The sequence below is a fragment of the Carcharhinus amblyrhynchos genome, chromosome 9, assembly GCF_965287045.1.
Source record: "Carcharhinus amblyrhynchos chromosome 9, sCarAmb.v2.hapA, whole genome shotgun sequence".
Lineage (NCBI taxonomy): Eukaryota > Metazoa > Chordata > Chondrichthyes > Carcharhiniformes > Carcharhinidae > Carcharhinus > Carcharhinus amblyrhynchos.
Window position 1 is genome coordinate 17,987,751 of NC_137332.1, and position 27,869 is coordinate 18,015,619.

At 44.4% G+C, this 27,869-nt stretch overlaps 1 protein-coding gene and 1 long non-coding RNA gene across 2 annotated transcripts; one reads left to right on the forward strand and one right to left on the reverse strand.

Moving 5' to 3' along the window:
* The first annotated feature begins 1,901 nt into the window (after positions 1-1,901).
* On the forward strand, positions 1,902-22,757 carry LOC145348307 (tartrate-resistant acid phosphatase type 5-like). Its single transcript, XM_080196508.1, has 6 exons — positions 1,902-1,974; positions 8,915-9,108; positions 12,621-12,748; positions 19,423-19,614; positions 20,523-20,670; positions 22,518-22,757. The coding sequence occupies exons 1-6, from the start codon at positions 1,902-1,904 to the stop codon at positions 22,755-22,757; spliced, it is 975 nt and encodes a 324-aa protein (XP_080052634.1).
* On the reverse strand, positions 11,544-27,375 carry LOC145348308 (uncharacterized). The gene is made up of 3 exons (XR_013887926.1): positions 27,036-27,375; positions 25,357-25,484; positions 11,544-12,872 (listed from the first exon to the last, which is right to left on the reverse strand). It is a non-coding gene; the product is annotated as an uncharacterized LOC145348308 (long non-coding RNA).
* Between the last annotated feature and the right edge of the window lie 494 nt (positions 27,376-27,869).

Genomic DNA, 27,869 nt, shown 5'->3' on the forward strand with positions numbered 1-27,869 from the left:
ATAAATGGCAGAACCATCAGGAGCATAGAGACACACACACATCTGGGAGTACAGGTCCACAGATCCTTAAAAGTGGCAGCACAGGTGGAAAAGATGGTAAGGAAAGCATATAGTATGCTTGCCTTCATCAGCCTGGGCATCAATTATAAAAGTTGGCAAATGATGTTAGTTATGTAAAACGTTGGTTCAGCCACACTTGGAATACAGTGTCCAATTCTGGTTGCCACACTACCAGAAGGACATGGAGGCTTTGGAGGGAGTACAGGAAATGTTTACCAGGATGTTGCCTGATATGGAGGGTAGTAGCTATGAGGAGGGATTGTTCTCCCTGGGAAGATGGAGGCTGAGGGGCAGGGCATAAATAGGGTGAACAGTTGGAAACTTTTTCCCAGGGCAGAAATGGCAATCACAAGGGGACACAAGTTCAAGATAAGGAGGGAAAGGTCTAGTAGAGATATGCGGGGGAAGTTTTTTACACAGAGGGTGGTGGGGGTCTGGAATGCACTGCCAAGTGAGGTGATTGAGGCAGATATGTTAACAGCAGTTAAGTCTTTTCTGGATAGACACATAAATAGACGGGGGATAGAGACAGACTTGGATAGGACTATGTGATCGGTGCAGGCTTGGAGGGCCGAAGCTCCTGTTTCTGTGCTGTACTGTTCTTTGTTCTTGTTCTTACCCCAAAAAGATATTAATCCTCAATTCTCCCCAGCAGACTCTTGCATGCCAATTTCTTTTTCTAAAAAAGGCATGTGGAAAAAAGTGATTTCCCAACAGCAGAAATTCCTTCCAGTTGACTTATTAAAGTTTAGTTATTAGTGTCACAGGTAGGCTTACATTAACACTGCAATGAAGTTACTGTGAAAATCCCCTAGTCACCACACTCTGGTGCCTATTCAGGTACATTGGGGAAGAATTTAGCGTAGCCAATCCACCCAACCAGCAAGAGTTTCAGACTGTGGGAGGAAACCGGAAGAAACCCACACAGACGTGCGGACAGTGACCCAAGCTGGGAATTGAACCCAGGTCCCTGGCACTGTGAGGCAGCAGTGCAAACCATCATGCTGCCTACGTGTCACTCTTTTAATAATTTTATAGTCGCATCTATCCGGTTTACGTTAGGCTTACATTAACACTGCATTAAAGTTACTATGAAAATCGCCCAGTTGCCACACTCCAGCGCCTGTTCGAATACACTGAGGGAGAATTTAACATAGCCATTGCACCTAAATAGCACATCTTTTGGACTGTGGGGGGAAACCTGTGCAAACTCGGACGGACAGTGACTCAAGCCGGGAATTGAACACAGGTCCTTGACACTGTGACGCAGCAGTGCCGAGCACGGTACCACTATAACAATTGACTTCAGGATATCTCCTTGTCTAAGTGCCCCCCTGTCAGAATCAACATACCTTGACTGAATTTATTCCATGCAAAAATGTTCTCATCCAGTGACAGAAGAAAGGGTTCTGACAACAAAGGAGAACACCAGTCGATTCATGACATCAGAAACAAACTACATTCTTTTGCCTGAGATCATTGCAGCCAATTGCAACATCCAGTTGTGACCCAAATGCTGTAGGAGCCACAGGGATGGCCTATAGAAAGTAATCATAAATTCATTAGTTGCATTGTAAGTACTTCCTCAAATATGATTGACTAATTTTGGGAAGAAACATACTTCCAGCACTCTTTGGGAAGTCATATTGCGAGGAAACTCTGGAATCAGGCATGTTGTTCATGTGAATCATTTGGTACATGATTCAAAGTTCATGGAGCTGATGCTGTTTTCCCATAAACACTGCGCCGCAATTTTCTGCTTTGAAATAAGTGACAGGAAAAATAAAACCCCAAGGCCTTTGTCAGCGGCGCTCTGATCTGTCTCTTCCTGCAGTGTGACCATGGACCTGTTTAGCCGAGTGTTTCCCTTGCTAATAACTTATTTGCAGTCAGTGATGCCGCTTCCCCAAGGAGGTAAGATGCGTCCTTCCACCTTAACTCTATCATTTTATTTATTTGCTATCCTGTTGTGCGTGAATATCTTTTAATAAAAATGTGCATTGCAAATTCTCATTGTCACTTTTGAAAATACTCCATAGAAAAGTACACCCCAAGTCTCTTGTATGATATCATTGCTAAATAATTTAAATATTAAATGCATGATAAGTGTAAATAAAATTACAAACTCCCTTTTTAAATGTGCCATTCAATTAATATATGCTCAATGCCAAACGAGTAGTGAATATTTGCATTGTGTTAGGTTTCTATCGCCTTTTCTGCTTTAAACATAGGCAGTCATTTTCTACAGATGTTGGTGTGCAGTTAAGGAAGTGTGCTTGCAGCCTATACACATAGACAACACTATCAAAATCTGTAGTTAAATGTGTCTGCACAGTTGACAATTGAAGGTAGTCATATACAACAACGTACCAAGACTTTTACAACTTTTACAGATGCACTATACAAAGCATTTTTTCTGGTTGTATCACAGCTTGGTATGGCTCCTGCTCTGCCCAAGACTGCAAGAAACTACAAAAGGTCATGAATGTAGTCCAATCCATCACTCAAACCAGCCTCCCATCCATTGACTCTGTCTACACTTCCCGCTGCCTCGGCAAAGCAGCCAGTATAATTAAGGACCCCACACATTCTCTCTTCCACTTCTTTCTGTCGGGAAAAAGATACAAAAGTCTGAGGGTCACGTACCAATCGACTCAAGAACAGCTTTGTCTCTGCTGCTGTCAGACTTTTGAATGGACTTAACTTGCATTAAGCTGATCTTTCTCTACACCCTAGCTATGACTGTAACACTACATCCTGCACTCTCTCGCTTCTTCTCTATGAACGGTATGTGTTGTCTATATAGCGTGCAAAAAACAACACTTTTCACTGTATGTTAATACATGTGACAATAATAAATCAAATCAAATCAAATCAAAAGAATACCAAGATCAAACATTGAGCGGCACGGTAGCACAGTGGTTAGCACAGCTGCTTCACAGCTCCAGGGATCTGGGTTCGATTCCTGGCTCAGGTCACTGTCTGTGTGGAGTTTGCACAATCTCCTTGTGTCTGCGTGGGTTTCCTCCAGATGCTCCGGTTTCTTCCCACAGTCCAAAGATGTGTGAGTTAGGTTGATTGGCCATGCTAAAATTGCCCCTTAGTGTCCTGGGATGTGTAGGTTAGTGGGATTAGTGGGTAAATGAACAAAGAACAATACAGCACAGGAAACAGGCCCTTCGGCCCTCCAAGCCTGTGCCGCGCGTTGCTCCAACTGGACCATTCGTTTGTATCCCTCCATTCCCAGGCTGCTCATGTGACTATCCAGCTAATTCTTAAACGATGCCAGTGTGTCTGCCTCCACCACCCTACTTGGCAGTGCATTCCAGGCCCCCACCACCCTCTGCGTAAAAAACATCCCCCTGATATCGGAGTTATACATCGCTCCTCTCACCTTGAGCCCGTGACCCCTCAAGATCGTCACCTCCGACCTGGGAAAAAGCTTCCCACTATTCACCCTACCTAGACCGTTCATAATTTTGTACACCTCTATTAGGTCTCCCCTCATTGTCGGTATTTCTGGGGAGAACAACCCCAGTTTACCCAATCTCTCCTCATAGTTAAGACCCTCCATACCAGGCAACATCCTGGTAAACCTTCTCTGCACTCTCTCTAAAGCCTCCACGTCCTTCTGGTAGTGCGCGACCAGAATGGGACGCAGTACTCCAAATGTGGCCGAACCAGCGTTCTATACAGCTGCAACATCAGACTCCAGCTTTTATTCTCTATACTCTGTCCTATAAAGGCAAGCATACCCTATGCCTTCTTCACCACCTTCTCCACCTGTGCTGCCACCTTCAGGGATTTGTGGACTTGCACACCTAGGTCCCTCTGTGTTTCTGTACTCTTGATGGCCCTAATGTGTAGGGATATGGAGATAGGGCCTGGGTGGGATTGTGGTCGGTGCAGACTCGATGGGCCGAAGGGTCTGTTTCTGCACTGTAGCATTCTATGTTCAAACATCTTAACTCATTATCTCAAATATGGAAACAATTGCTGTTCTCCCATCTACTGATATCATCATCTGTGTAGTATGTTTTTTAAACCTGATCATATGTTTTTTCAAAAATGAAATCACTGCAACTTATTTCCTTTCTCAAAAGAAAAAGCTAACGCTAATGTTTCTGTCCGTTACTAAGGCTCATCTGTTTCATGGTGCTGTAAAAATCCAGCAATTGGAATGGATACACTACAGGCAAGGCAAAAAAATCAGGAAGCGTTGAATTACTAAGGAGAAGTTCTCAATAAATATTGATCAATTGAATTTCATACGGAAGTGGGGCGGCACAGTGGTTAGCACTGCTGATTCACAGCTTCAGGGACCCAGGTTCAATTCCAACCTCGGATAACTAGCTGTGTGGAGTTTGCATGTTCTCCCAGTATCTGCGTGGGTTTCCTCTGCGTGCTCCAGTTTCCTCCCACAGTCCAAGGATGTACAGGTTAGGTGGATTGGCCATGCTAAATTGCCCCTTAGTTTCAGGGAGATTAGTAGGATAAATACATGATGTTACGGAATAGGGACTGGGTGGGATTGTTGTTGGTGCAGGCTCGACGGGCCAAATGGCCTCTTCTTGCACTATAGGGATTCTATTTCTTGCAATTTCCAGGCGAAGGTGTGGCAGCTCAGGGCACAGGCAATTCGAGTAGTGTGCACAGATTAAAGTCAGGTTTAGAGTCATTTATACTGTCCTTATTTTGGAATAATACTGGCCAAAAGTTACAGAGAGTTGGGAATGATACAGAAGTTTCTCTGTTCCGTGGTCTGAGAAGCTGGTAGCTGCAAAAATCACCTTGGGGGTGCAATTTTGGCACGTTACATCTACATAGACAATTTCTATTAAAGCGATAAACATCTGAGATTATAATGGGATGAGGTTAATGTGATTTGTATGTCGTCTTTAGATTTTAATTTATTGTAGACAATTTGGAGTTTCAATCAAGATTAATCTTTGATCTTTCACAAGGAAACTATAGAAAGGTTATTTAATTGAAATCTTACAAGGACATAAGGAAGAATTAAATGCCTGTTATGCATTATTACTTCTCTGAGATGCTAACAATGACTGGCATTTGTGTAACAAATCAAATGGAGTGAACTTTCCAGAAGCATGTGCTGTTTGTGTTATTCTATTTAAACTTTTGATAAATCCTGGACATTGTAGCAAAAGATGAGAGGTATTAGGCCCACAATCTGTGTTAGTCATTTAATTGTCCACACCATTCACAGCTGGATGTGGCAGGGACTTAGAGCTTTAATCTGGTCCATTGTTTGTGGGATTGCTTAGCTCTATCTATCACAATTCGATATTGCTATACACTGTTTGACATGCAGGTAGTCCTCTGTTGTAGCTTCACTGGATTGACACCTCATTTTTAGATATGCCAGGTGTTGCTCCTGACATGCACTTCTGCGCTCCTCATTGAACCAAGATTGATCTCCTGGCTTGATGGTTATAAAGAACAAAGAACAACAAAGGACAACCCAGCACGGGAACATAAGAACATAAGAAATAGGAGCAGGAGTAGGCCATCTGGCCCCTCGAGCCTGCCCCGCCATTCAATAAGATCATGGCTGATCTGTTGTGGCTCAGCTCCACATTCCCGCCCTCTCCCCATAACCCTTATCCCCTCTCTTATCAAAAACCCATCAACCCGCGTCTTAAAAACATTTAGCGAGGTAGCCTCCACCACTTCAATGGGCAGAGAATTCCAGAGATTCACCACCCTTTGAGTGAAGAAGTTCCTCCTCAGCTCCGTTCTAAACCGCCCCCCCTTTATCTTGAGGCTGTGCCCCCTAGTCCCACTGTCCTTTCTGAGCGGGAAGAGTCTCTCCACCTCTATCCTATCCATCCCATTCATCATCTTATATGTCTCAATGAGATCTCCCCTCATTCTTCTAAACTCTAACGAGTACAAGCCTAGTTTATTCAGCCTCTCCTCATAGCTCAACCCCCTCAACTCCGGTATCAGCCTAGTAAACCTCCTCTGCACTCCCTCCAAGGCCAAAATATCCTTGCGTAAGTACGGCGCCCAAAACTGCAACAGGCCCTTTGGCCCAACGAGCCCGTACCACCATCTTAACAAAGCATTTTCCTACACCTACCTTGACCCGTGTGTAGAATGGAGGATATGCCAGGCCATGAGGTTACAGATTGTGGTTGCATACAATTCTGCTGCTGATGATGACCCATGGTGCTTCATGGATGCCCAGTTTTGAGTTGCTAGATCTGTTCGAACCTATCCCATTTAGCACGGTGACAGTGTCCCACATAGCACGTTGGAGGGTATCCTCAATGTGAAGGCTCCACAGCAATTGCTCAGTGGTCAAGCCTGTTAAAAACTGTCATGGACAGGTGCATCAGCGATTGATAGGTTGTTGCAGTCGAGGTCAAGTAGGTTTTTCCTTCTTGTTGGTTCCCCTGCCAATGGCTGCAGACCCAGTCTACCAGCCAGGTCCTTTAGGACTCTGTCAGTTCAGTCAGTAGTGGCTACTGTTGATGGACAGTGAAGCCAACCCCCACCACCACCCAGAGTAAATTCTATGCCTTCTTCCAATTGGTATTCAGTATGGACGAGGTGGGTGCCATTAATGATAGGAGGTAATCAGCAGTAGATAGCCTTACTCACATTTGACCTGGTTCCATGAAACTTCATGGGACCTGCAGTGAATGTTGAAGACTCCCAGAGCAACTCTTGACTTTGCTGCCACCTCTGGTGGATCTGTCTTGACACAAGGACAGGACATACCCAGGGATGGTGATGGTGGTGCCTAGGGCATTCTCTGTAAGGTATGATTTGTTGAGTATGACTATGTCAGGTTGTCGCTTGACCAGTCTGTGGGACAGCTCTCTCAATTTTGGTAGAAGCCAGAGGAGAACTTTGCAGGGTTGTCCAGGTTAGGTTGAGCATTGTCATTTCCAGTGCCAGGTTGTGCCAAGTGGTCCATTCATAAGAACATAAGAACATAAGAAATAGGAGCAGGAGTAGGCCATCTAGCCCTTTGAGCCTGCCCCACCATTCCATAAGATCGTGGCTGATCTGAAGTGGATCAGTTCCACTTTCCTGCTTTCTCCCCATAATCCTTAATTCCCTTGTCTGTCAAAAACCTATCTACCCGTGACTTACATTTATTTAGCGAGGTAGCCTCCACCACTTCAACGGGCAGAGAATTCCAGAGATTCACCACCCTTTGAGTGAAGAAGTTCCTCCTCAACTCCAAATGGAACATTCAGTTCCATTCCGTTAGAAGTTGTAGCAGCAATGATCCAACTAGGCCATTTCAGAGGGACGTTAAGAGTCACACTGCTGTGGGTTTGGAGTCACATGTAAGCCAGATCAGGGGCAGATTTCCTCCCCTAAAGGGCATTAGCCTGGGCTTCTGGATTACTGGTCCAGTGGTGTCACCACTACAACACCCAGCAAGTTTTTACATGTTGAATTCTAACCTGCAATCTCAAATTTGTCCTGAATTTAACCTCAGTTGAACCGAACTTAATTTACAGTCATTGAGTCATAGAGGTTTACAGCATGGAAACAGGCCTTCTGGCCCAACGTGTCCGTGCTGCCCTTTTCTTTTACCACTAAGCTAGTCCCAATTGACTGCATTAGGCCCATATCCCTCCATACCCATCTTACCCATGTAACTGTCTAAATGCTTTTTAAAAAGCAAAACTGTAGCCGCCTCTACTACTACCTCTGGCAGCTTGTTCCAGATGCTCATCACCCTCTTGTAAAAAAATTGCCCCCTTTTGTATCTCTCCCCTCTCACCTTAAACCTATGCCCTCTAGTTTTAGACTCCCCTAGTTTTGGGAAAAGATACTAGCTATCTAGCTGATCTATGCCCTTCATTATTTAATAGAACTTAATGAAATAATTTACCGCAACATAAATTTTCCTAAGATTCATCCAGGTTAAAAATTCCTGAAATATGACACTCAGCTCTCCTCACTCCACTGGCCACTCTTTATGTCTACAAATTAAACCGTGGAAGTCAGAAGATTATTCACCTCCTCCTGTGTTAAGCTATGCTGGCACGTGTATTCCCAGCAAGTGTCATCAGAGAGTGACCAAGTGTAGGAATGCTAACAGATTCTTCCTCCACCACTTTCTCTGACCAGGGTGTTGAGGTGACTTTTATTTCCACACACACACACACACACACACACACACACACACACACACACACACACACACACACACACACACACACACATCAATTTGGCACTGACTCTGGATATAACCTAGGATCTCCCTCAACATATACTAATTGTATGTCACTGGTGAATCATTGAAGTGTTAAAAACAGTGATAAAATTGATGTGGAATTGAGTAATGATGGTCAACTTATAATTGAAATGGCCACATTTTAAAGTTTATTAGTGTCACAGGCTTACATTAACACTGCGATGAAGTTGCTATGAAAATCCTTGTGGCATGGTGGCACAGTGGTTAACACTGCTGCGTCATAGTGCCAGGGACCAGGATTTGATTCCTGGTTTGAGTCACTGTCTGTGTGGAGTCTGCACATTCTCCCTGTGTCTGCATGGGTTTCCTCCAGGTGCTCCGGTTTCCTCCGAAAGAAGTGCTGGTTAGGTGCATTGGCCATGTTGCATTTTCCCTTGATGTACCCGAACAGGCGCTAGAGTGTGGCGACTAGGGAATTTTCACAGTAACTTCATTGCAGTGTTAGTGTAAGCCTACTTGTGTCATTAATTTTTTTTTAACTTTTAGTCATAATACTCCAGCACCTATCTGAGGAGAATTTAGCATGGCCAATCCAACCTCTTACAGTCTTCACTGCTGATTCTGCATTTGATAGTTCATAATTTTCATGTTTTTCTGTTTGCTTCCAAGGCAGTGACATCCAATTCATTGCATTCGGAGACTGGGGAGGCTTACCTGATCCACCGTATGTAACATTCATTCAGAAAGCCACAGCGGATGAGATGGGGAGAGTTATGCAAAATTCAAGGACAGATTTTGTACTTGACGTTGGAGATAATTTTTACTACCACGGTGTGAGCAATGTCAATGATTTCAGATTTAAGGTAAAGGATTGTCATTGATTCATATTGGTTGTATTTAAAAGAAGCACAGTCTTTACAAGAGCTGTACTCAAGAATATGTTTTCCCTGGGCACTTGTACAGTAATGGTACAGCTTCCCGACTTGCTCAACTAGGAGTTGTTATGTCCATTCCTGCTCATCTCTAATTTGGGCTGTTTCAGAAGCTCCACAGAACATGAAACACCACCACCCCTTTCCCCCCCTGGAATTAATGACAGAAGACATTAATCTGGTTGTATTTTAATTATGTGACTCTTAACCACCTCTTAATCTTAAACCCAAACTAATTGTCACTCTCAGCTGTGATAGCACTCTCGCCTTTCAAGCACCAAAGTTCTAGGTTCAAGTCCCGCTCCAGGGCTTCAGCATGTAAAGTCAGAGCTCCATTGCAGTACTGAGGGAGCACTGCACTGTTGATGGTGCCATTTCTCAGATGAGATGTTAAACTGAGTTCCCGTTTGCCTGTGAGCCTAAAAGATCCCATGGCATTATTGCGAAGAAGAGCAGGGGAATTATCCCTGGTGTCCTGGCCAATATCTCTCCAGACAGATTATCTGGTTGCTATCACATTATTTGCCACATTCATAAGTTTGGGCAGAATACAGATGTGAGTCTGTGATGCAGATACAACTAGAGCAGAATTGTCTGTTGACCGATAGTTAACACCAGCAAAGTAGCAATTATTTGAAGGTTAATTTGCATGCTGTATACACATTGTTAAACTGCATTTACTCATTCTAGTTATATTTTCCACTCATGGGTTCCTGATTGAATATTGCAAACCAATTTATGGAAATTAATATAGGATAGTCCATCAGAGACTAAAAAATACAAGGCTGGGACCTCACCCGCGGCTGGGATTCTCCAGTCCCACTGCAGTGGGACTGCATTGAGCGCCAAATTCTCCATTCGTGCTGGCGGCAGTACATGATTGGCTGGAGAATTCTGGCCATAGAATTTATGAAATATTGAGTTCCAGTATAAATGGGGAAATTAATTAATTAGTCCTGAACGTAGAATACCTCAAAGCTGGTTACTCTTGCGAATTAATCAAGCATATTTATATAGATTCTTCCTACCTGTTACATAAAAACATAATAGGAGCCATCTTGCTCTTCGAGCCTGCCCCACCATTCAATAAGATCATGGCTGATCTGAAGTGGATCAGTTCCACTTTCCCGCTCTCTCCCCATAACCCTTAATTCCCTTGTCTATCAAAAACCTATCTACCCATGATTTAAATATAAGTAGCCTCCACCACTTCAACGGGCAGAGAATTCCAGAGATTCACCACCCTTTAAGTGAAGAAGTTCCTCCTCAACTCTGAACTAAACTGCAACCCCCCCTTATCTTGAGGCTGTGCCCTCTAGTTCTGCTGTCCTTTCTGAGCGGGAAGAATCTCTCTACCTCTACCCTATCCATCCCCTTCATTATCTTATATGTCTCTATAAGATTCCCCCTCATCCTTCTAAGCTCCAACGAGTACAGACCCAGTCTATTTAGTCTCTCTTCATAGTCCAACCCCCTCATCTCCGGTATCAGCCTAGTGAACCTCCTCTGCACTCTCTCCAAGGTTAATATATCCTTCCGCAAGTGTAGCGACCAATATTGCACACAGTACTCCAGCTGCGGCCTCACCAGTGCCCTGTACAGTTGCAGCAAGACCTCCCTACTTTTATATTCTATCCCCCTCGCTATAAAGGCCAACATTCCATTCGTCTTCTTGATCACCTGCTGCACCTGCAGGCTGGGTTTTTGCGATTCGTGCACAAGGACCCCCAGGTCCCTCTGCACCGTAGCATGCTGCAGCTTTTCGCCTTTTAAATAATAATCCCTCCTCCTATTATTCCTGCCAAAGTGGATAACCTCACACTTGCTAACATTATACTCCATCTGCCAGGTCCTCACCCACTCGCTCAGCCTATCCAGCTCTCTCTGCAGACTTTCCACACCCTCCACGCAATTTGCTTTTCCACTCATCTTCATGTCATCAGCAAATTTTGTCACCCTACACTCAGCCCCCTCCTCCAGATCATCCATATAAATGGTAAATAGCTGAGGCCCCAGCACCGATCCCCGCGGCACTCCACTAGTCACCAATCGCCAACCAGAATAGCACCCATTGATACCAACTCTCTGCTTCCTATTAGACAACCAATCCTCTATCCATGCTAACACCTTACCCCCAACTCCGTGCACCCTAACCTTTTGTAGCAACCTTTTGTGAGGCACTTTATCAAACGCCTTTTGGAAATCTAAAAACACCACATCCACCAGTTCCACGTTCATGTTACATGTTCATTTTAATGAGCCTTACATGTCGCAGCGTGAAGTGGAAAAATTACACTGGAGTTTATTTGTTAGCTGAACAATAAACCACACGCTCTTAGCTAAACCAGTGGAATTAATTTTAAAACCACACGTCCACTGTAAGGCAGCTAGAAATCCAGGAAGTTACAATCAACAGAAACAAGAAACTGTAACTTGATCACGTAATATAATAAAATCATGTCTATTATAATTAGACTTGCCATTCATTTAGATTTTAGAATGTTTGCAGACAAAATTTCTAAGATAACGTGATAGATTTATAAAGTTATTAAAGGGAAGGCAACAAAAGTATTGCACAGTGGAACAATGGTTACTACTGCTGCCTCATAGCATCAGACACTCGGGCCCCATTCTGCCTTGGGTCACTGTCTGTGCGGAGTTTGCATGCTCTCCCCATGTCAGTGTGGGTTTCCTCCGGCTGTTTGGGTTTTCTGGGTGTTCCAGTCCAAAGATTGTAGGTTAGGTAAATTGGCCAAGTTTAAATTGCCCCTCAGTGTCCAAAGATGTGTAGGTTAGGTGAATTAGTTGTAGTAAATGCACAGGGTTATGGGGATAGGGCAGAGGAGTAGATCTGAGTAAGATGCTCTGTCAGAGAGTCGGTATGGGCTCGATGTGCCAAAGAGCCTCATTCTGCACTGTAGGGATTCTAGGTCAATTACAAGGGGGCACAGGTTTAAAGTGAGAGGGGGCAAGTTTAAGGGAGATGTGTGGGGGAGTTTTTCACGCAGAGAGAAGTGGGTGCCTGGAAGGCACTGCCAGAGGAGGTGTTGGAAGCAGGTACATTAACAACATTTAAAAAGCATCTGGATTCGTTCATGAATATGGAGGGATTAGAGAGATACAAACTGAGGAAGGGCAGAAGGGCTTTGTTTAGTTTAGTTAGGGCATCATGATTGGCACAGGCTTAGTGGGCCAAATGGCCTGTTCCTGTGCTGTACTTCTCTTTGTTCTTCTTTGAATATCAAGATGTCTCTTGCTTGAAAATATATGATTTTATAAATCAGTGCTGGGTCATAATATTTGATGAAAATTATTTATTCCCTCACATTAACTAATCATTTATTTATAGTTTTGCCATGTTTGAGAATCCTTGTAAATTAACTCCCCTCCCACTTTCTAATGCTGACATGCTCAGGTGCTGACGTAGATTTTTATTTGAACAGGAAACATTTGAGAATGTGTTCACATCTCCATCCTTTGCCAATAGCCCATGGTACATTCTGGCAGGAAATCACGATCATTTGGGCAATGTGTCAGCGCAGATTGCTTATTCTGGGGTCTCCCAGAGATGGTGAGTGATTCTGAGCATCTGCTCGTTTGTGTGTCATAGTGCTCACATTTCAGGGAGGGGGAACCAATGAGATCATCTTTCCCGGCTAGCAATGGATCCGAGCATCCGAAGAATCTGCAAACATCTGGAACGTGAAATAAACAGATGTTGAAACCCATGATGAGTTCAAAGAACAAAGAAAAGTACGGCACAGGAAGAGGCCCATTGACCCTCCAAACCTGTGCCGATCATGAAGGCTTAACTAAAAAATACCCTTCTGCCCTTACTCAACCATATCCCTTTATTCTCCCCCCATTCATGTACTCATCCAGATGCCTCTTAAATGTTGCTAACATGCCTGTTTCCACCACCTCCTTCCAGGCACCCACCATTCTCTGTGTGAAAAACTTCCCCTGCAAATCTCCCTTAACCTTCCCTCCTCTCACCATGAACCTGTGCCCCCTTGTAAATGACACTTCCACCCTAGGAAAAACCCTCTGACTAGCCAAGTGCAGTCTTCATTCCTTTTTATTGTGGAGATTGCAGAGTTCTACAAAACTTAGTCGCAAGTTATTAAAAGTTAAAGCTTTTTTAATATTTATATTAAAGTTTATTTATTCGTCACAAGTAGGCTTACATTAACACTGCAACAAAGTCACTGTGAAATTCCCCTAGTCGCCACACTCCGGCGCCTGTTTGGGTACACTGAGGGAGAATTTAATATGGTCAATGCGCCTAACCAGCACCTCTTTCAGATGGTGGGAGAAAACCGGAGCACCCAGAGGAAACCCACGCAGACACAGGGAGAACATGCAGACTCCGCACAGACAGTGATCCAAGCCAGGAATCAAACCCTGGTCCCTGGCGCTGGTGTGAGGCAGAAGTGCTAACTACTGTGCCACCGCGCTGTGTAAAATCATTTTATGGTTTATTATTATTATTAAATTGTTGTGTCCTTGAAAAGGGATATCATCCAATCATGAAGCCATTTTATATAAATCCATCTTGAAAAAAACTTTTAAAAAATGGTGACAGTGGCTAGCACTGCTGCCTCACAGTGCCAGAGACCCGGGTTCAATTCCGCCCTGGGTGACTGTCTGTGTGGAGTTTGCACATTATCCCCGTGTCTGCGTGGGTTTCCTCCTGGTGCTCCAGTTTCCTCCCACAGTCCAAAGATGAGCAGATTAGGTTGATTGGCCATGCCCAATTGCCCCTTAGTGTCAGGGGGTTAGGGGGGTATATACACAAGGTTAAGGGGATAGGGCATGGGGTGGAATTGTTGTCAGTGCAGGCTTGATGTGCCGAATGGTCTTTTTCTGCACTGTATGAATCTCTGCTTTAAGAGCTTTTGCAGATATGTTGATTCCTTTCTTGATGGCCTGGCAAACTTTGTTTCCTTTTCTAGAGTTGCACCTCCCTGAAATCATGAGGAAAGAATTAACATTTCTCTCTCCCTGCTCCATCCACATTTTCTCCTTGCGTACACGCTGTAATGTTTTTGACTCGTCTGCTTTTAATATTGTTTTGCACTGTAATAATCTAAAACCTTCTGTGGAAAATGGACAACGAAGTATCGTAACAAGTGGAGGATAATTTCTGGGAAACAGCTCTGCGTACAGGGAGCACATTAGAAAGTATCTGCCCAGAAACAAGGATTTAGTTTAGTATTTTCTAAGTCTGCATCGGGGTGTGTGGGTCTCTGGTGATTACCCATCTCTTCCTGTTACTGGTGGACCAGTTTGGACTCTGTCCCTTACCAGAATGGGCCCACACTCAAGGCAAACACTGAGAGCTTTCATTGTTGGTCGGCTGCCAATCTGAGAATTGGGTCACTCAACAGCTCTTAACAGGGCTGCAGCAGGTCCTTAAAGGGGAGACTTCTGCACAGACTTTCGATCCACTGATTGGAATTGTTGAGAATCTATGTCCAAAGTAGACAAGAAGCTTTCTGTCTTTAGGACAGAAGGACACATACCCTGACAAACTACAGGCTCATGCTCTTTGGAACATAAATGTAGGTGTAGGCCATTCAGCCCATCAAACCTGCTTTGCCATACAGTATGATCATTTGATTTCATTTGATTTTGATTTGATTTATTACGGTCACAGGTATTAACATACAGTGAAAAATATTGTTTCTTGCCCGCTATACTGACAAAGCATACCATTCACAGCGAAGGAACTGAGAGAGTGCAGAATGTAGTGTTACAGTCATAGCTAGGGTGCAGAAAAAAATCAATTTAACGCCAGGTAAATCCATTCAAAAGTCTGACAGCAGCAGGGAAGAAGCTGTTCTTGAGTCTTTTGTATCTTTTTCCCGACGGAAGAAGGTGGAAGAGAGAATGTCTGGGATGCGTGGGGTCCTTAATTATGCTGGCTGCTTTGCCAAGGCAGCGGGAATGGTATACAGAGTCAATGGATGGGAGGCTGGTTTGCGTGATGGATTGGGCTACATTCATGACCTTTTGTAGTTTCTTGCAGTCTTGGACAGAGCAGGAGCCATACCAAGCTGTGATACAACCAGAAAGAATGCTTTCCATGGTGCATCTGTAAAATTTGGTGAGAGTCAAAGCGGACATGCCAAATATTCTTAGTCTTCTGAGAAAGTAGAGGCGTTGGTGGGTTTTCTTAGAATGTGTCAGAATGGGGGGACCAGGACAGGTTGATGGTGATCTGGACACCTAAAAACCTGAAGCTCTCAACCCTTTCTACTTTGTGCCTGTTGATGTAGACAGGGGCATGTTCGCCTTTACATTTTCTGAAGTCGATGACAATCTCCTTTGATCACGGTGAGCATCTACTTCATTGCCTTCTTCCCACCCTATCCCCATATCCCTTTACATCAGCGGAATTCAGTAATCTGTCAATCTCAGCTTTAAATACACACAGCGATTGAGCTTCTGGCCAATGCGCCCTCTGGGCTAGAGAATTCCAAAGATTCACAAGTAAAAAACAACTCTCTCCATCTTGGTCCTAAGTGGCTTCCCCCTTATTTTGAAATTGTGCCCCCTGGTTCTGCACACTCCCCACAGCAGAAACATCCTACCTGCTTCGACCCTGTCCGTCCCTTTAAGTATTTTCTAGGTTTCAATGAGATTCCGTCCATGTGAGTCAAAGCTATGGCCCATTTCAACTGGGAACGGGTTTTATGATGCAGCAAGTGCCAAGGCACATTACAGACATTATCCTTTTACCAGACGTGGCCACAATGTGAAATCTTATTGTTGGATCCAGTGGGCAAGCAACTAGAAAGATCCCACGCTATATTTTCCCTTTGTGGCTACATACCTTCACTGTGCACAACACTTGGTGAGGGACAAGATTTATGATTGTCACAAAATGGAACGGGCAGGAAAGGCAGCGTGATCCATGGAGCAAGACGGCTGCTTTGCTGAGCTCATCCCAGCCTTTTGTTCATGCATATTATATGAAACATCTGAACCATGGGAGTAAGTGGACCTAACACAGCTGCTTCCGTTGTCGTTCACAAGTTAATGTGTTCCCCGATGAAAGGTGATTCCTGGCTAAAGCTGGCTTATCACCATAAAGGATACGTTCAGGTTGGAGATGGATCAAGCTTAGACTCAGTTCCTCCTGTCCCATGTGAGACAATGGGCAGCAAGACTTCCCCACAGGCCCCGCTCTGTCACAAACTCTTCAGTTCCAACCCAGGTGGTTCTCCTGGGGGTGGATTTTACCATCCTGTCCGCCATGGGAATCAGAGTGGGCGAGGGGCTGACTGTTGACCTTGGGCGGGATTTTCCGATTTCAGGACGAGCGAGGCAGGAAAATCCTGTTTCGGGAGTCAGAATCCCAGAATGGCACAGAAGAGATCTAGCAAAGAGGTGCCTCCTTGGATGTACTTTGCCACATCTGCTTGGCAACCATGTTGTTCTCTCCTGTTGGTGGCATCCATTCTACTGTCTGTCTGGCTGGGCACATGTCCAGAAGTTTAAATACATGCCCTGGGGGCCTCAGCTGTCACTGTTGTAGTGTTCTATAGCTGCCCCTGACCAGTCCTCTGCAATACTTCCTCACTGATGATGCCATCTCTCTGTGTGATGCCCACAATTTGATATTGGCGGTGCTGGTGAAGGACATCCTTGGTAGCTTTGCTATTCTCTTCCATATCTCACTGCATGAATTGCGATTGGTACCAATATGGATGTGTAGAGTTGCAGCCTCATGGCCGTGTGGATGGTGTTGCCTCAACTGTGCAGAGATGCTGGGAGACCGATGCTGCTTTGATGCTTCTTGTGTGAAAATGATCACCCTGCCTACTTCCTAGGTAGGGAGAGTGTCTGATGTTTTCAACTATTATTGCCCGGTGCTGATGGGAGAACCATGTTTCCATCCAGTCATCATTGTCATTGTCTTTCTGCAGTTGATTCATAGACCAACCTTGACGCCACGACTCTCAGTACCGGTGCTCATGTCTTGGCGCGCTAATAATATTTTGGCAGCAAGGAGATGCCATCTGAAAATCCAGGTCCATCAACCCATGGATCTGGTTAGCATCCAGCATTGCCTTCCTCCTGAACTTGGTAACCTGCAGGGAAAGGAATGGGGAGTATATACAGCCTTACTAGGTTCTTGTGGTAATGTTGAAGGAGCTTGTGATGCCCATGTTGATCTTGACATAACAGCTGGAATCATGGTATAAGTTTTTGGAGATGTTAATATACTGCACCAGGATTGCCTTTCAATGCAAGCGTGACTGTCAATGGGTGTGATCAAAAACCTTCTTGAAATCAGTGAAGTAGTCACCAAGTGGCCCGGCTGTATAATATTACTGGCCCGGCTCTATAATATTCCTGGTTCACTGCAGGGAAGCAGCTTGATCTTGGGTTCGGACACCACTCGACACAACATCGAGGGCTGAAGGGCCTTTACTGTGTTGTAATGTTCTATGTTCTTTGTTCTATGTAAGTCCCCTTCCTTTGGCAGCATGACTCTTAATCATCACCTCCAGTCATCCACGGCATCCTCCACAATCCAAATCTTGAATAGATCCATCAGCTCCTTTAAGACAATAGTTTTTCCATATTCATGGACCAGATATCCATTTATGAATTGAAACTCACTCTCCAGGGAGTTGCATTGCAGTGATGAGTTTCAAGTTGAGGTGGATCCCAACAAGTACTCTTCACAAGAACACACAAGAAATAGAAGCAGGAGGAGGCCACCAGGCCCTTCAGGCCTGCCCCACCATTCAATATGATCATATTTCCAATTATGATGTTAGTGTACCTTTAAGAAGTGTTTTTTTTAAATAACGTATGCTGAATCACTGAATTACAAACCTAGTGACATTAACACTAAACCATTGCCTGCCCTGAAAACTCATATCAGCATGGAGTTCTCCATAGGAACCAAATGCAGTGATGGGACAAGCATGTCGCAATTCTGCCACATATCTGCCAACTTATGTTATCAAAATCTTGGGATCCTGCCATTGATAGCTTTGACCAACTAGACAAGTGTCTAGACTGAACAGTGATGGCAGTCCATCAGCGGAGGCTCCCTATAGGCTGTTGCCATCCAGGTCACTAGAACGATGGGGAATAGCCTCAAAATAAGGAGAAACAGATTTAGGACTGAGTTGAGGAAGAACTTCTTCACACAAAGGGTTGTGAATCTGTGGAATTTCCTGCCCAGTGAAGCAGTTGAAGCTACCTCATTGAATGTTTTTAAGACAAGGATAGATAGATTTTTGAACAGTAACGGAATTAAGGGTTATGGTGAGCGGGAGGGTAAATGGAGCTGAGTCCATGAAAAGATCAGCCATGATCTTACTGAATGGCGGAGCAGGCTCGAGGGGCCAGATGTCCTACTCCAGCTCCTAGTTCTTGTGTTCTTAGGTCATGGGCATCCAGTAGGGAGCTGTGGTCCAAAGGTGGAGCGAGGAAGAGTTCGATAAGGTCGCAAACCTTCAAAGCAGACCGTTCATGTCCCCTCAAATTCAGCTGGTAAAAAATGTACAGCTGGAGAAATTGCAAAACAACTCTCACCGGCCAACTTTAGTAAGAGATTGGAAGTGGGCCAGGCCACTGTCAGAGAGAGCGGTGGGTGAGCAGTTGACTCAGGTTCTGCTTTGGAACCTGATTTATGTATTTTGCAAGCTGCAGAAACCCATGGGGAGAGATATGTTTGCCAGTAAAAGCAGTCATTAGGAAATGGTGTGGGAGGAACACGGTACACAGAGTCTATGTAAATTTGTGTCAAGTTAAAGTCACTCCACTCTGCAATGCTTTCACGGCTAAAAAAGCCAATCGTGAATGCAATTTATTCGGGTGTTAAAAATGTGACAGAGCCTGGAAATCATCATCCAGGTTAAGGAAAGTTACTGGCTGGAATTCTCCAGACCCGCTGCAGTGAATGGAGGCTGGAATTCTCTGACCTTGCCCATGGCTGGGGTTCTCCATTCCTGCTGCAGTGAATGGAGGCTGCAATTCTCCAGCCTCGCCTATGGCTGGGATTCTCCAGTCTTGCTGCAGTGAATGGAGATTTGGCTGAGCGTCAAATTCTCCATTCTCGTTGGTAGTTGTGGCAAGGCCAATGATATCGGAGAATTCCGGCTACCATCGTCACATCAATGTTAAAAATTTGGAACTGATGTTAGCAGGAGTACACTAGTAAAGTGGCAGATGCTATTCTCACTTTTTTGGAATAAATGGCGATATCTTCTGTTCCAGGACCTTTCCAAATCTCTACTACGAATTGAATTTTAAGATTCCTAACGCCAATGTTTCTCTCACCATTCTGATGATTGACACTGTTGTGATCTGTGGGAATACCTACCAAGCCAACCAGCCAGTAGGACCTGAAAACCCCTGGTTAGCCAGGGAGCAACTCCGGTGGATCCGGGAAAAATTGGCACATTCCAGGTACTCTTTCAACATCCAACTTGGGAAAAAAAACTTCCGCATCTCGAGTAGCATTTCATTGAATAGAGCTAATGTTACCAAAAGTAGTCAGATGGAAGGCCCAGGAGTAAGTTAACATTCTGTGTTCACGTTATAGGGGCGGGTTGTTTGAACAATCTGAGAGTGTGATGACTTCAATCAGACCATTGAGGTCAGCCTATTGCAATATGAACTCCCAGATTAGGGAGTCAATTGATGGGCCAATCAGGGAGAACTCCTTGTGCTGAACCGGGGGTGTCAGTGCCTCTAATACTCCTGAAGGTCGATTGCTGACTGCAAGCACTCTGTGCATTGTGGTTGGAATTGTAAATAAAGAGACTTCTGCCTCTGAAGGCTTATTACGGAAAGGCAAACATTTTATTAGGGGGACCAAGGGGAATTACAGCTGTTACAGTTATTAAGTCCAGTGGTAAGCAGTTTGCTGCTATTTTTGTGCATTTTAATGATATGAATTCATGAAAAATCATAGAAAATGCAGCAGTGCAAGTCCATTCAGCCCATCTAATAGAAGTTACTTACTCTAATCCCACTTCTCTGCCCTAACCCTTTACCCTGTGGGAAAATATATACAGTAAAAAGTCTGAGACCACATCATGGAAAATATATAATCAGATAAATTATTTTGGATGTGGAGTTTACACATTCTCCCCGTGTCTGCATGGGTTTCCTCCGGGTGCTCCGGCTTCCTCCCACAGTCTGACGATGTATGGGTTAGAATGATGGTCCATGATAAATTAACCATAGTTTTGGAGGGTTTAGCAGGGTAAATATGTGGGACTGGGCGGGATTGCTGTCAGTGCAGACTCAGTGGGCTGAACGGCCTCCTTCCATACCATAGGGATTCTTTGATCTGTTGACTTCCGTTGTAGGTCCGACTATTTGATTGTTGCTGGCCATTACCCAGTGTGGTCTATAGGTCAGCATGGTCCCACTCCATGTCTAGTGCATCAATTGAGGCCACTTTTACAGAAGTACAATGTGACAGCCTACATCAGCGGCCATGATCACAGCTTGCAGGTAGGGACATATTCAATCAATTCTCATTGGTGTAAAGTGATTGCAGCTTTGCAGTTGTGGAATTTGTGAATTTTGAGAAGTACCAACTGCGTGGTTTCAAAAGGTTTATTCTGAACGTTCTTCACACATTTTTTTGGCTATTTCCTAAAAGTTAACTATGGGTCCAGTGAAGTGCAGTTATGTAACTCCCATTTCTCCCCATAATTAACACACTTACTAATTCACTTCTCTAATTGGCCAACATGTCTAGCTATAGATTTCTTTTCACTCATTTTTTAAAACTTTTTTTTACTCATTTGTGGGACATGGGCGTCGCTGGCATTTATTGCCCATCCCTAGTTGCCCTTGAGAAGGTGGTGGTGAGCTCCCTTCTTGACCAACTGAGTGGGGAGGCGATGGCCTAATGGTGTTATCGTTAGACTGTTAATCCAGAAACTCAGTTAATGCTCTGGGGACCCAGGTTCGAATCCTGCCATGGCAGATGGTGGAATTTGGATTCAATTTAAAAAAAAATCTGGAAATCGTGCTCTGGTGCTGACCTTCTGTACACTTTCCGGAGCTAATGAACATCACAGTGTATATGTAAAATAAGCTTTGAGAAAATGTGCTGTATTAGTAACTGTCTGTATTCTGTGATTTTGATCTGTATGAAACTATCCATCCAGGTTGATACCTCATATAGAATTGGTACAAGAGGTACATGGTGAGAAGGAGATATGCTACTGTCCAAATTTTCCCTGGACATTTTGTATCAGAGTTACTGTTGTTGCTGCCTCAACTTTGTAACCATCTTCCTTCAAGCTTCACATTTTTCCTGATGGAGGGTCACTTAATGCAACAGAAAACCAATTATAAATCTGAAGTTAATGATCAAAGGAAATGCACACAAAACATACATCATAGCAGCATCAGTGGGCTATTCAGCCCCTCGAGCCTGGTCTGTCATTTGATCATGGCTGCTCTGGTTATGGTTTCAACTCTTCCTTCCTGCCTACCCCACAGCCTTTGACTCGCTTGTCAATCAAGAATCGACCAAACTCAACCTTAAAAATATTCAATGAGCCATCCTCTGCTGCTTTCTGGGGAAGTGAAATTCCCCAGAGAAATTGTCACATGTACCGCAGAAAAAATTCTCCATCTTAAATGGGAGATCCCTTACATTTAAACTGTGTCCCCGAATTCCAGCCTCTCTCACATCCTTTCAGCATCTGCCCTGTCAAACATACAAAAAAATTATATGTTCCAATAAGATCACCTCTCAGTTTTCGAAAGTCCAGTGGATACAGACCCAGCCCATCCAACCTCTCCTTCATCCCAGGAACCAATCGACTCAGAACACATCTGTGTTCATAGAATCCTTACAATGCAGAAAGAGGCCAATCGGCCCATCGGTTCTGCACTGACTCGTTGGCAGAGTATCTTATCCAGGCCCACCCCAGCCTGATGAAGGAGCAGCGCTCCGAAAGCTCGTGATTCCAAATAAACCTGTTTGACTGTAACCTGGTGCTGCGAGACTTCTTATTCTACACATCTTGGAACACTAAGGGGCAATTTAACATGACCATTCCATCTAACCTGGACGTCTTTGGACTGTGGGAGGAAACTGGAGCACCAGAAGAAACCCATGCAGACATGGGGAGAATGCGCAGATTCCACACAGACAGTGACCCAAACTGGGAATCGAACCCAGGTCCCTAGCACTGTGAGACAGCAGTACTAACCACTGTGCTGCCCTCCCAGCAATGATAATCAAACATACTTGTTTGTTTGTGAAGTGATTACCAGCAAACCCCAGGTGATACTCCCCAACCAGATGGGTTTTTAATGCATTCTGCTTTACTCCACAGTTTATTCGGGAAGGCGCTGGGATTGCATATATCATCAGCGGAAGTGGGAGTTTCGTCGACACGTCTACTGATAACAAAGGGAAGGTGCCAAGAGATTGGCTGCACTTCTACAATTCAGAGATCAGTGCCCTGGGTGGATTTGTACTGATTCAAATCACCGCAGAACGAATGTTTGTGTCCTACAGGCAGCCGTATGGGATGGTGGTCTTCCAAACTGTGCTACCAAAGCGCAAACTTTAAATCGGGGTGGTGGGGGTGGGGTGGATAATTGGACTGGAGAAAAAACAGATTTCTTGCAAAACTATTCCCTAATACACGCCATTCAGTCTTTAAAATTTGATTTAATTTATTATTGTCATATGTATTGGGATAGAGTGAAAAATATTGTTTCTTGCGCACGATACAGACAAAGCATACTATTCATAGAGTACGTAGGGGAGAAGAAAAGGAGCGAGTGCAGAATGTAGTATTACAGTCATAGCTAGGGTATAGAGAAAGGTCAACTTAATGAAAGGTAGGTCTATTCAAAAGTCTGATGGCAGCTTAACTGGTTTTGAAATCTCTTTGACTAAAGGAATTGGGATGTTTTTCACTGTTGGCTCTTAGTTGACCTGATCAACTGGATATTAGTCAGCGGCTGAAAACGAGTTGCCAGCTTTGTTTTAAGTCCAGTGGGCGATAAAAGAATGAGATTGAATTTCTGAGACAGAAATGGGGTCAGTTGTTAATTTTGTCTCTGCAGCAGGGGGAGCCTGGAGGTTGCATGTTGGAAAACAAGGCTGGAAATATATGGAAGGAACGCCAGGTTTGCCATCAATGCTCAGTGTGGGTGAGGCTCTTATAACAGGAACATCAAGCTAGAAAGTTACTCCTACATTACAAAATCTCACATTACAGGGATGACCTTTTGAGAGTTGAGTAATGGTAAATGTACTTGTACAATCCTGCATTGTATCACTGTAGCTCCTTCAATGCAGTCCATGTTTGAACTCAGGCATTGAGGGAAGGTTGTTTACTTGCTGCAGAGCTCAGTTGAAGAGCAAACTGTGTGCATTAGCTCTGCGCTCACTTTCAATGCATTTCAATATCATCCAACACCCATCCTCAAAAAAAAAAGCCTTATGTAAGAAAATGGTTTCCCCGATTCAAGCAGAAGCTATGGGGTGAAATGGGTTCGGGTTCAGCCTCCAAGATGGGTTAGACAACTGTTATTTGGGCCTAGTCCTACAGCCTGTGTTACTGTCTGGACACCAGTAGACTACTCTGGAATTAGATTTAAGGGTAGCACAATGGCATAGGGATGGCGTGGTGGCACAGAGGTACAATTAACAGCGTTTCAGAAAAGTAAGAATCAACAGCAATCAGGATTTAACAAAAGGTTTTTGAGGGATTCCAATAATGAACAAGTAATTTTGAGAAATAAAATGTATTGCGTACAAACATCTTTCTTTAAATATCTGAACTATTGGCACTACAGCATGTTTTGTGTTTGTAGACATCTGAATAATTTGATCTGATCTGCGCACAAAGGAAATGAAGAAAGGACAAAAAATTCTGATATTTAAAAAACTGACATCCGCTTGAAGCTACGTGGCAACTCTGGCTTTATGGCAGTGCCAACAGAACTGATCATTAAGGCAGCTACTGAGGCAGTCCTAATCGCCTCACAGCTAGAACGGAACCATGTAACTGTAACACCAACTGTTAATTTAGTCTAATCTTGACCTGGTCAGTCACTGTGACAAGCTCTCAGTGACCTAGGTTCAAGTGGTAGGAATGCAGGATCAGTGTTCATAGAGGGTGGAATCATTTATTGTCGCCTTAAAATGCCTTGCCAAAGTTTTTGGAACTTCTGATTTGATTTATTATTGCTGCAGGTATTGGGATACAGTGAAAAGTATTGTTTCTCACACTCTATGCCAACAAAGCATACCGTTCATAGAGGGAACATAAGAACATAAGAAATAGGAGCAGGAGTAGGCCATCTAGCCCTTCGAGCCTGCCCCGCCATTCAATAAGATCATGGCTGATCTGAAGTGGCTCAGTTCCACTTTCCTGCTTTCACCCCATAACCCTTAATCCCCTTGCCTACCAAAAACCTATCTACCCGTGTCTTAAATATATTTAGCGAGGTAGCCTCCACCACTTCAACGGGCAGAGAATTCCAGAGATTCACCACCCTTTGAGTGAAGAAGTTCCTCCTCAACTCCGCTCTAAACTGCCCCCCCTTTATCTTGAGGCTGTGCCCTCTAGTCCTGCTATCCTTTCTGAGCGGGAAGAATCTCTTTACCTCTATCCTATCCATCCCATTCATCATCTTATACGTCTCTATAAGATCCCCCCTCATCCTTCTAAACTCCAACGAGTACAGACCCAGTCTATTTAGTCTCTCTTCATAGTCCAAAAGGAAAGGAAAAGAAAGGGTGCAGAATGTAGTGTTACAGTCATAGCTAGGGTATTAGAGAAAAATCAATTTAATAAAAGGTAGGTCCATTCAAAAGTCCGATGGCAGCAGGGAAGAAGCTGTTCTTGAGTCGGTTGGTATGTGACCTCAGACTTTTACATCTTTTTTCCTGAGGAGAGACTGATTGTGAATGAAGGAACTGGATTTGCAAGGGACAGAGAGTGAGAGATATGGCACATCCATTTTACCAAGTGTGGGAGATAGAAAGTAACTGAATAATTCATTGAGTAGGGGCATCCTTTAAATCGCATCTATAATTTTTTAGAAAGCTGTTTGCTGTCCCTGAGTTTTGAAATTTAAAAACAAAGAACTGTACAGCACAGGAACAGGCCTTTCAGAAGAAGTTTTTCTCTTCCCCTCTTTATTCCGACTCACCTTCCCTGATTCTCCTCTGTCTGTTTGTCTGTCTGTCTGCGTCTGCTTCGGATGGGATTTTCAATCGCAGAGACACTGTTCCAAAAAGCATTCGGAATCCTGATAGCAGGAGGTGCCATTAGTCTATGCTTTAGAAAGAGAGGGAGAGATGGGGGAGCAATTGAGATTAAATTTACAAATCAGTGATATAAATCAGCAACTGATGAGCATTTTAAACCAATAATTTGGGGAAATCTCTAATATTTTGAAAAGTGCAAGGATGGAACTTCAGGATCTTTCCAAATGGATGAAATTAGATGGACTGAATGGCTTCCTCACCGTATAACGGACAAAACAATAGGTAAGAGGGAAGACATAGACAATATGTGGCATGGTGGCACATTGCTGCCTCACAGCGTCAGGAACCCGGGTTTGATTCCAGGCTTGGGTAACTGACTGAGTGGAGTTTGCATGTTCTCCCCATGTCTGCATGGGTTCCCTCCCACAGTCCAAAAGCCATGCTGGTTAGGTGTATTGGCCATGCTAAATTCTCCCTCACTGTACCTGAACAGGCGCCAGAGTGTGGCAACTAGGGGATTTTCACAGTAACTTCACTGCAGTGTTAATGTAAGCCTACTTGTGACACTAATAAATAAACTTTAAACGTTAAATATGGAGCGAACAGGAGATTGAGGTTGATATGTAGTAAATTGGAGAAAACCAAGTTAAAGAGCAGGAGTAACCTACGACTCCAGGCACTGAGGTAAAGATCGAGATGGCCAGGTTTGAAAGAGTGTTCACCTGATGGGGTTTTCATTTTTAGTTGGATTAAATAGCAATATACAAGTGGTTATAAAAAGATTAAATAAATACAGTAACACATTGCTTGATTGTCTGCACAATTAGTTATATAATCCCTACAGTACAGAAGGAGGCCATTTGGCCCATTGAGTCTGCACCGACCACAATCCCACCCAGGCCCTATTCCCATAACCCTACGTATTTACCCTGCTAATCCCCCTGACACTAGGGTCAATTTAGTATGGCTGATCAACCCAACCTGCACATCTTTGGACTGCGGGAGGAAATCAGAGCATCCGGAGGAAACCCACTCAGACATGGGGAGAATGAGCAAACTCCACACAGACAGTGACCCGAGGCCGGAGTTGAACCTGGGACCCTGGCTCAGTGAGGTAGCAGAGCTGACCACTCTGCCACCATGCTCCGTAAATTGTACCAAACCCCAATTCTCCAAATGTGACCCTTTAAAAATGATTTCTTATATTAAAGTGACATTAGTCCTCTGTGATTGTTCACCTTTAAATAAACTTGAGGGAATTCCAGTTTAACTGTGTCTGGCACTGCAAAGGTTAACTGGCTGGCCTATCCCTGCCCCATCAACAACACCCCCCCACCCCCCGCCGCCACCCCCAGTGACAGCAATGAAAAAAAAGGTTGGAGAAGATAAATTCTGTGCGCAGTGATTATTCTGTTAACACTCCCCGAGACTGTGAGGCCTTCTGCTTCATTTCTGCCCTCATATCTGTTGTCTGAATTGCAGTGGAGCCTCTGACTGGCTCTGCTGGGAGAAACAGGCAGCAAACAGGCTGCCTGTGATATAAGAGTGGTACCAGTCAGATCCAAGGACGGTGTGTGCGGAATGTGACAGCACTTGTAAAACAGCAGCAGGTCCACTTTACCTTCAACCTTGCATTTCCCAGCCTGACGTGGTTGATTTTTCTCTGCTGATTATCTATCGCAAGTGCTCACACAATCCAGGCTACGTTATCATTCACATTTCACCGTGAGCACATTTCACATTCTTCTAACAGCCCCCTTCCTTTCACGAGTTTGCACACCGCCTTTTACTCCTCAGTCTAATCAGCCAGCAATGTAGGCTCATGGGCCCAGGTTTGGCAGTCACTGTTGCTCACTCCGCACATACACTCTTGCCAGAAGAATTTATATTAATGAAGAACACGGGCTTTGGCTCACAGCTTTAGCATTGGCTGCCGGCTTTCCTTGGCGTAGCTGGATTGACTTGGGATTGAGGCGAGTGCTGAAATGTGCGGAGAAAGCGTCACTCGGAATTCAGAAGGTGGTTGCGCAGAATGCCAGAGTTGGATCATTTTCCCATGTGCATTTATTTTTATTCGTGTCACAAGTAAGCTTACGTTAACACTGCAATGAAGTAACTGTGAGAATTCCCCCAGTTGCCACATTCTGGCATCTGTTCGGGTACACCGAGGGAGAATTTAGCACGGCCGATGCACCTAACCAGCACGTGTTTTGGAGTGTGGGAGGAAAGTGGAGCATCCGGAGGAAACCCACGCAGACACAGGGAGAACGTACAGACTCCACACAGACAATGACTCAAGCCGGGAATTGAACCGGTGTCCCTGGCGCTGTGAGGCAGCAGTGCTAACCACTGTGCCACCGTGCCACCCAAGTGCCACCGTGCTGCCCATGATGGTACATGGGCAGCACAAGATTCTCCCATGTAAACAGTGTTGCCCAGTATGATCAAATAGTAG

Coding starts and splice junctions, on each gene's coding strand:
- LOC145348307 (XM_080196508.1), top strand. CDS start 1,902: ATGGACCTGTTTAGCCGAGTGTTTCCCTTGCTAATAACTTATTTGCAG. Junction 19,615..20,522: donor GAAAAATTGGCACATTCCAG/GTACTCTTTCAA, acceptor CTTCCGTTGTAG/GTCCGACTATTTGATTGTTG. Junction 20,671..22,517: donor GCCATGATCACAGCTTGCAG/GTAGGGACATAT, acceptor TTTACTCCACAG/TTTATTCGGGAAGGCGCTGG.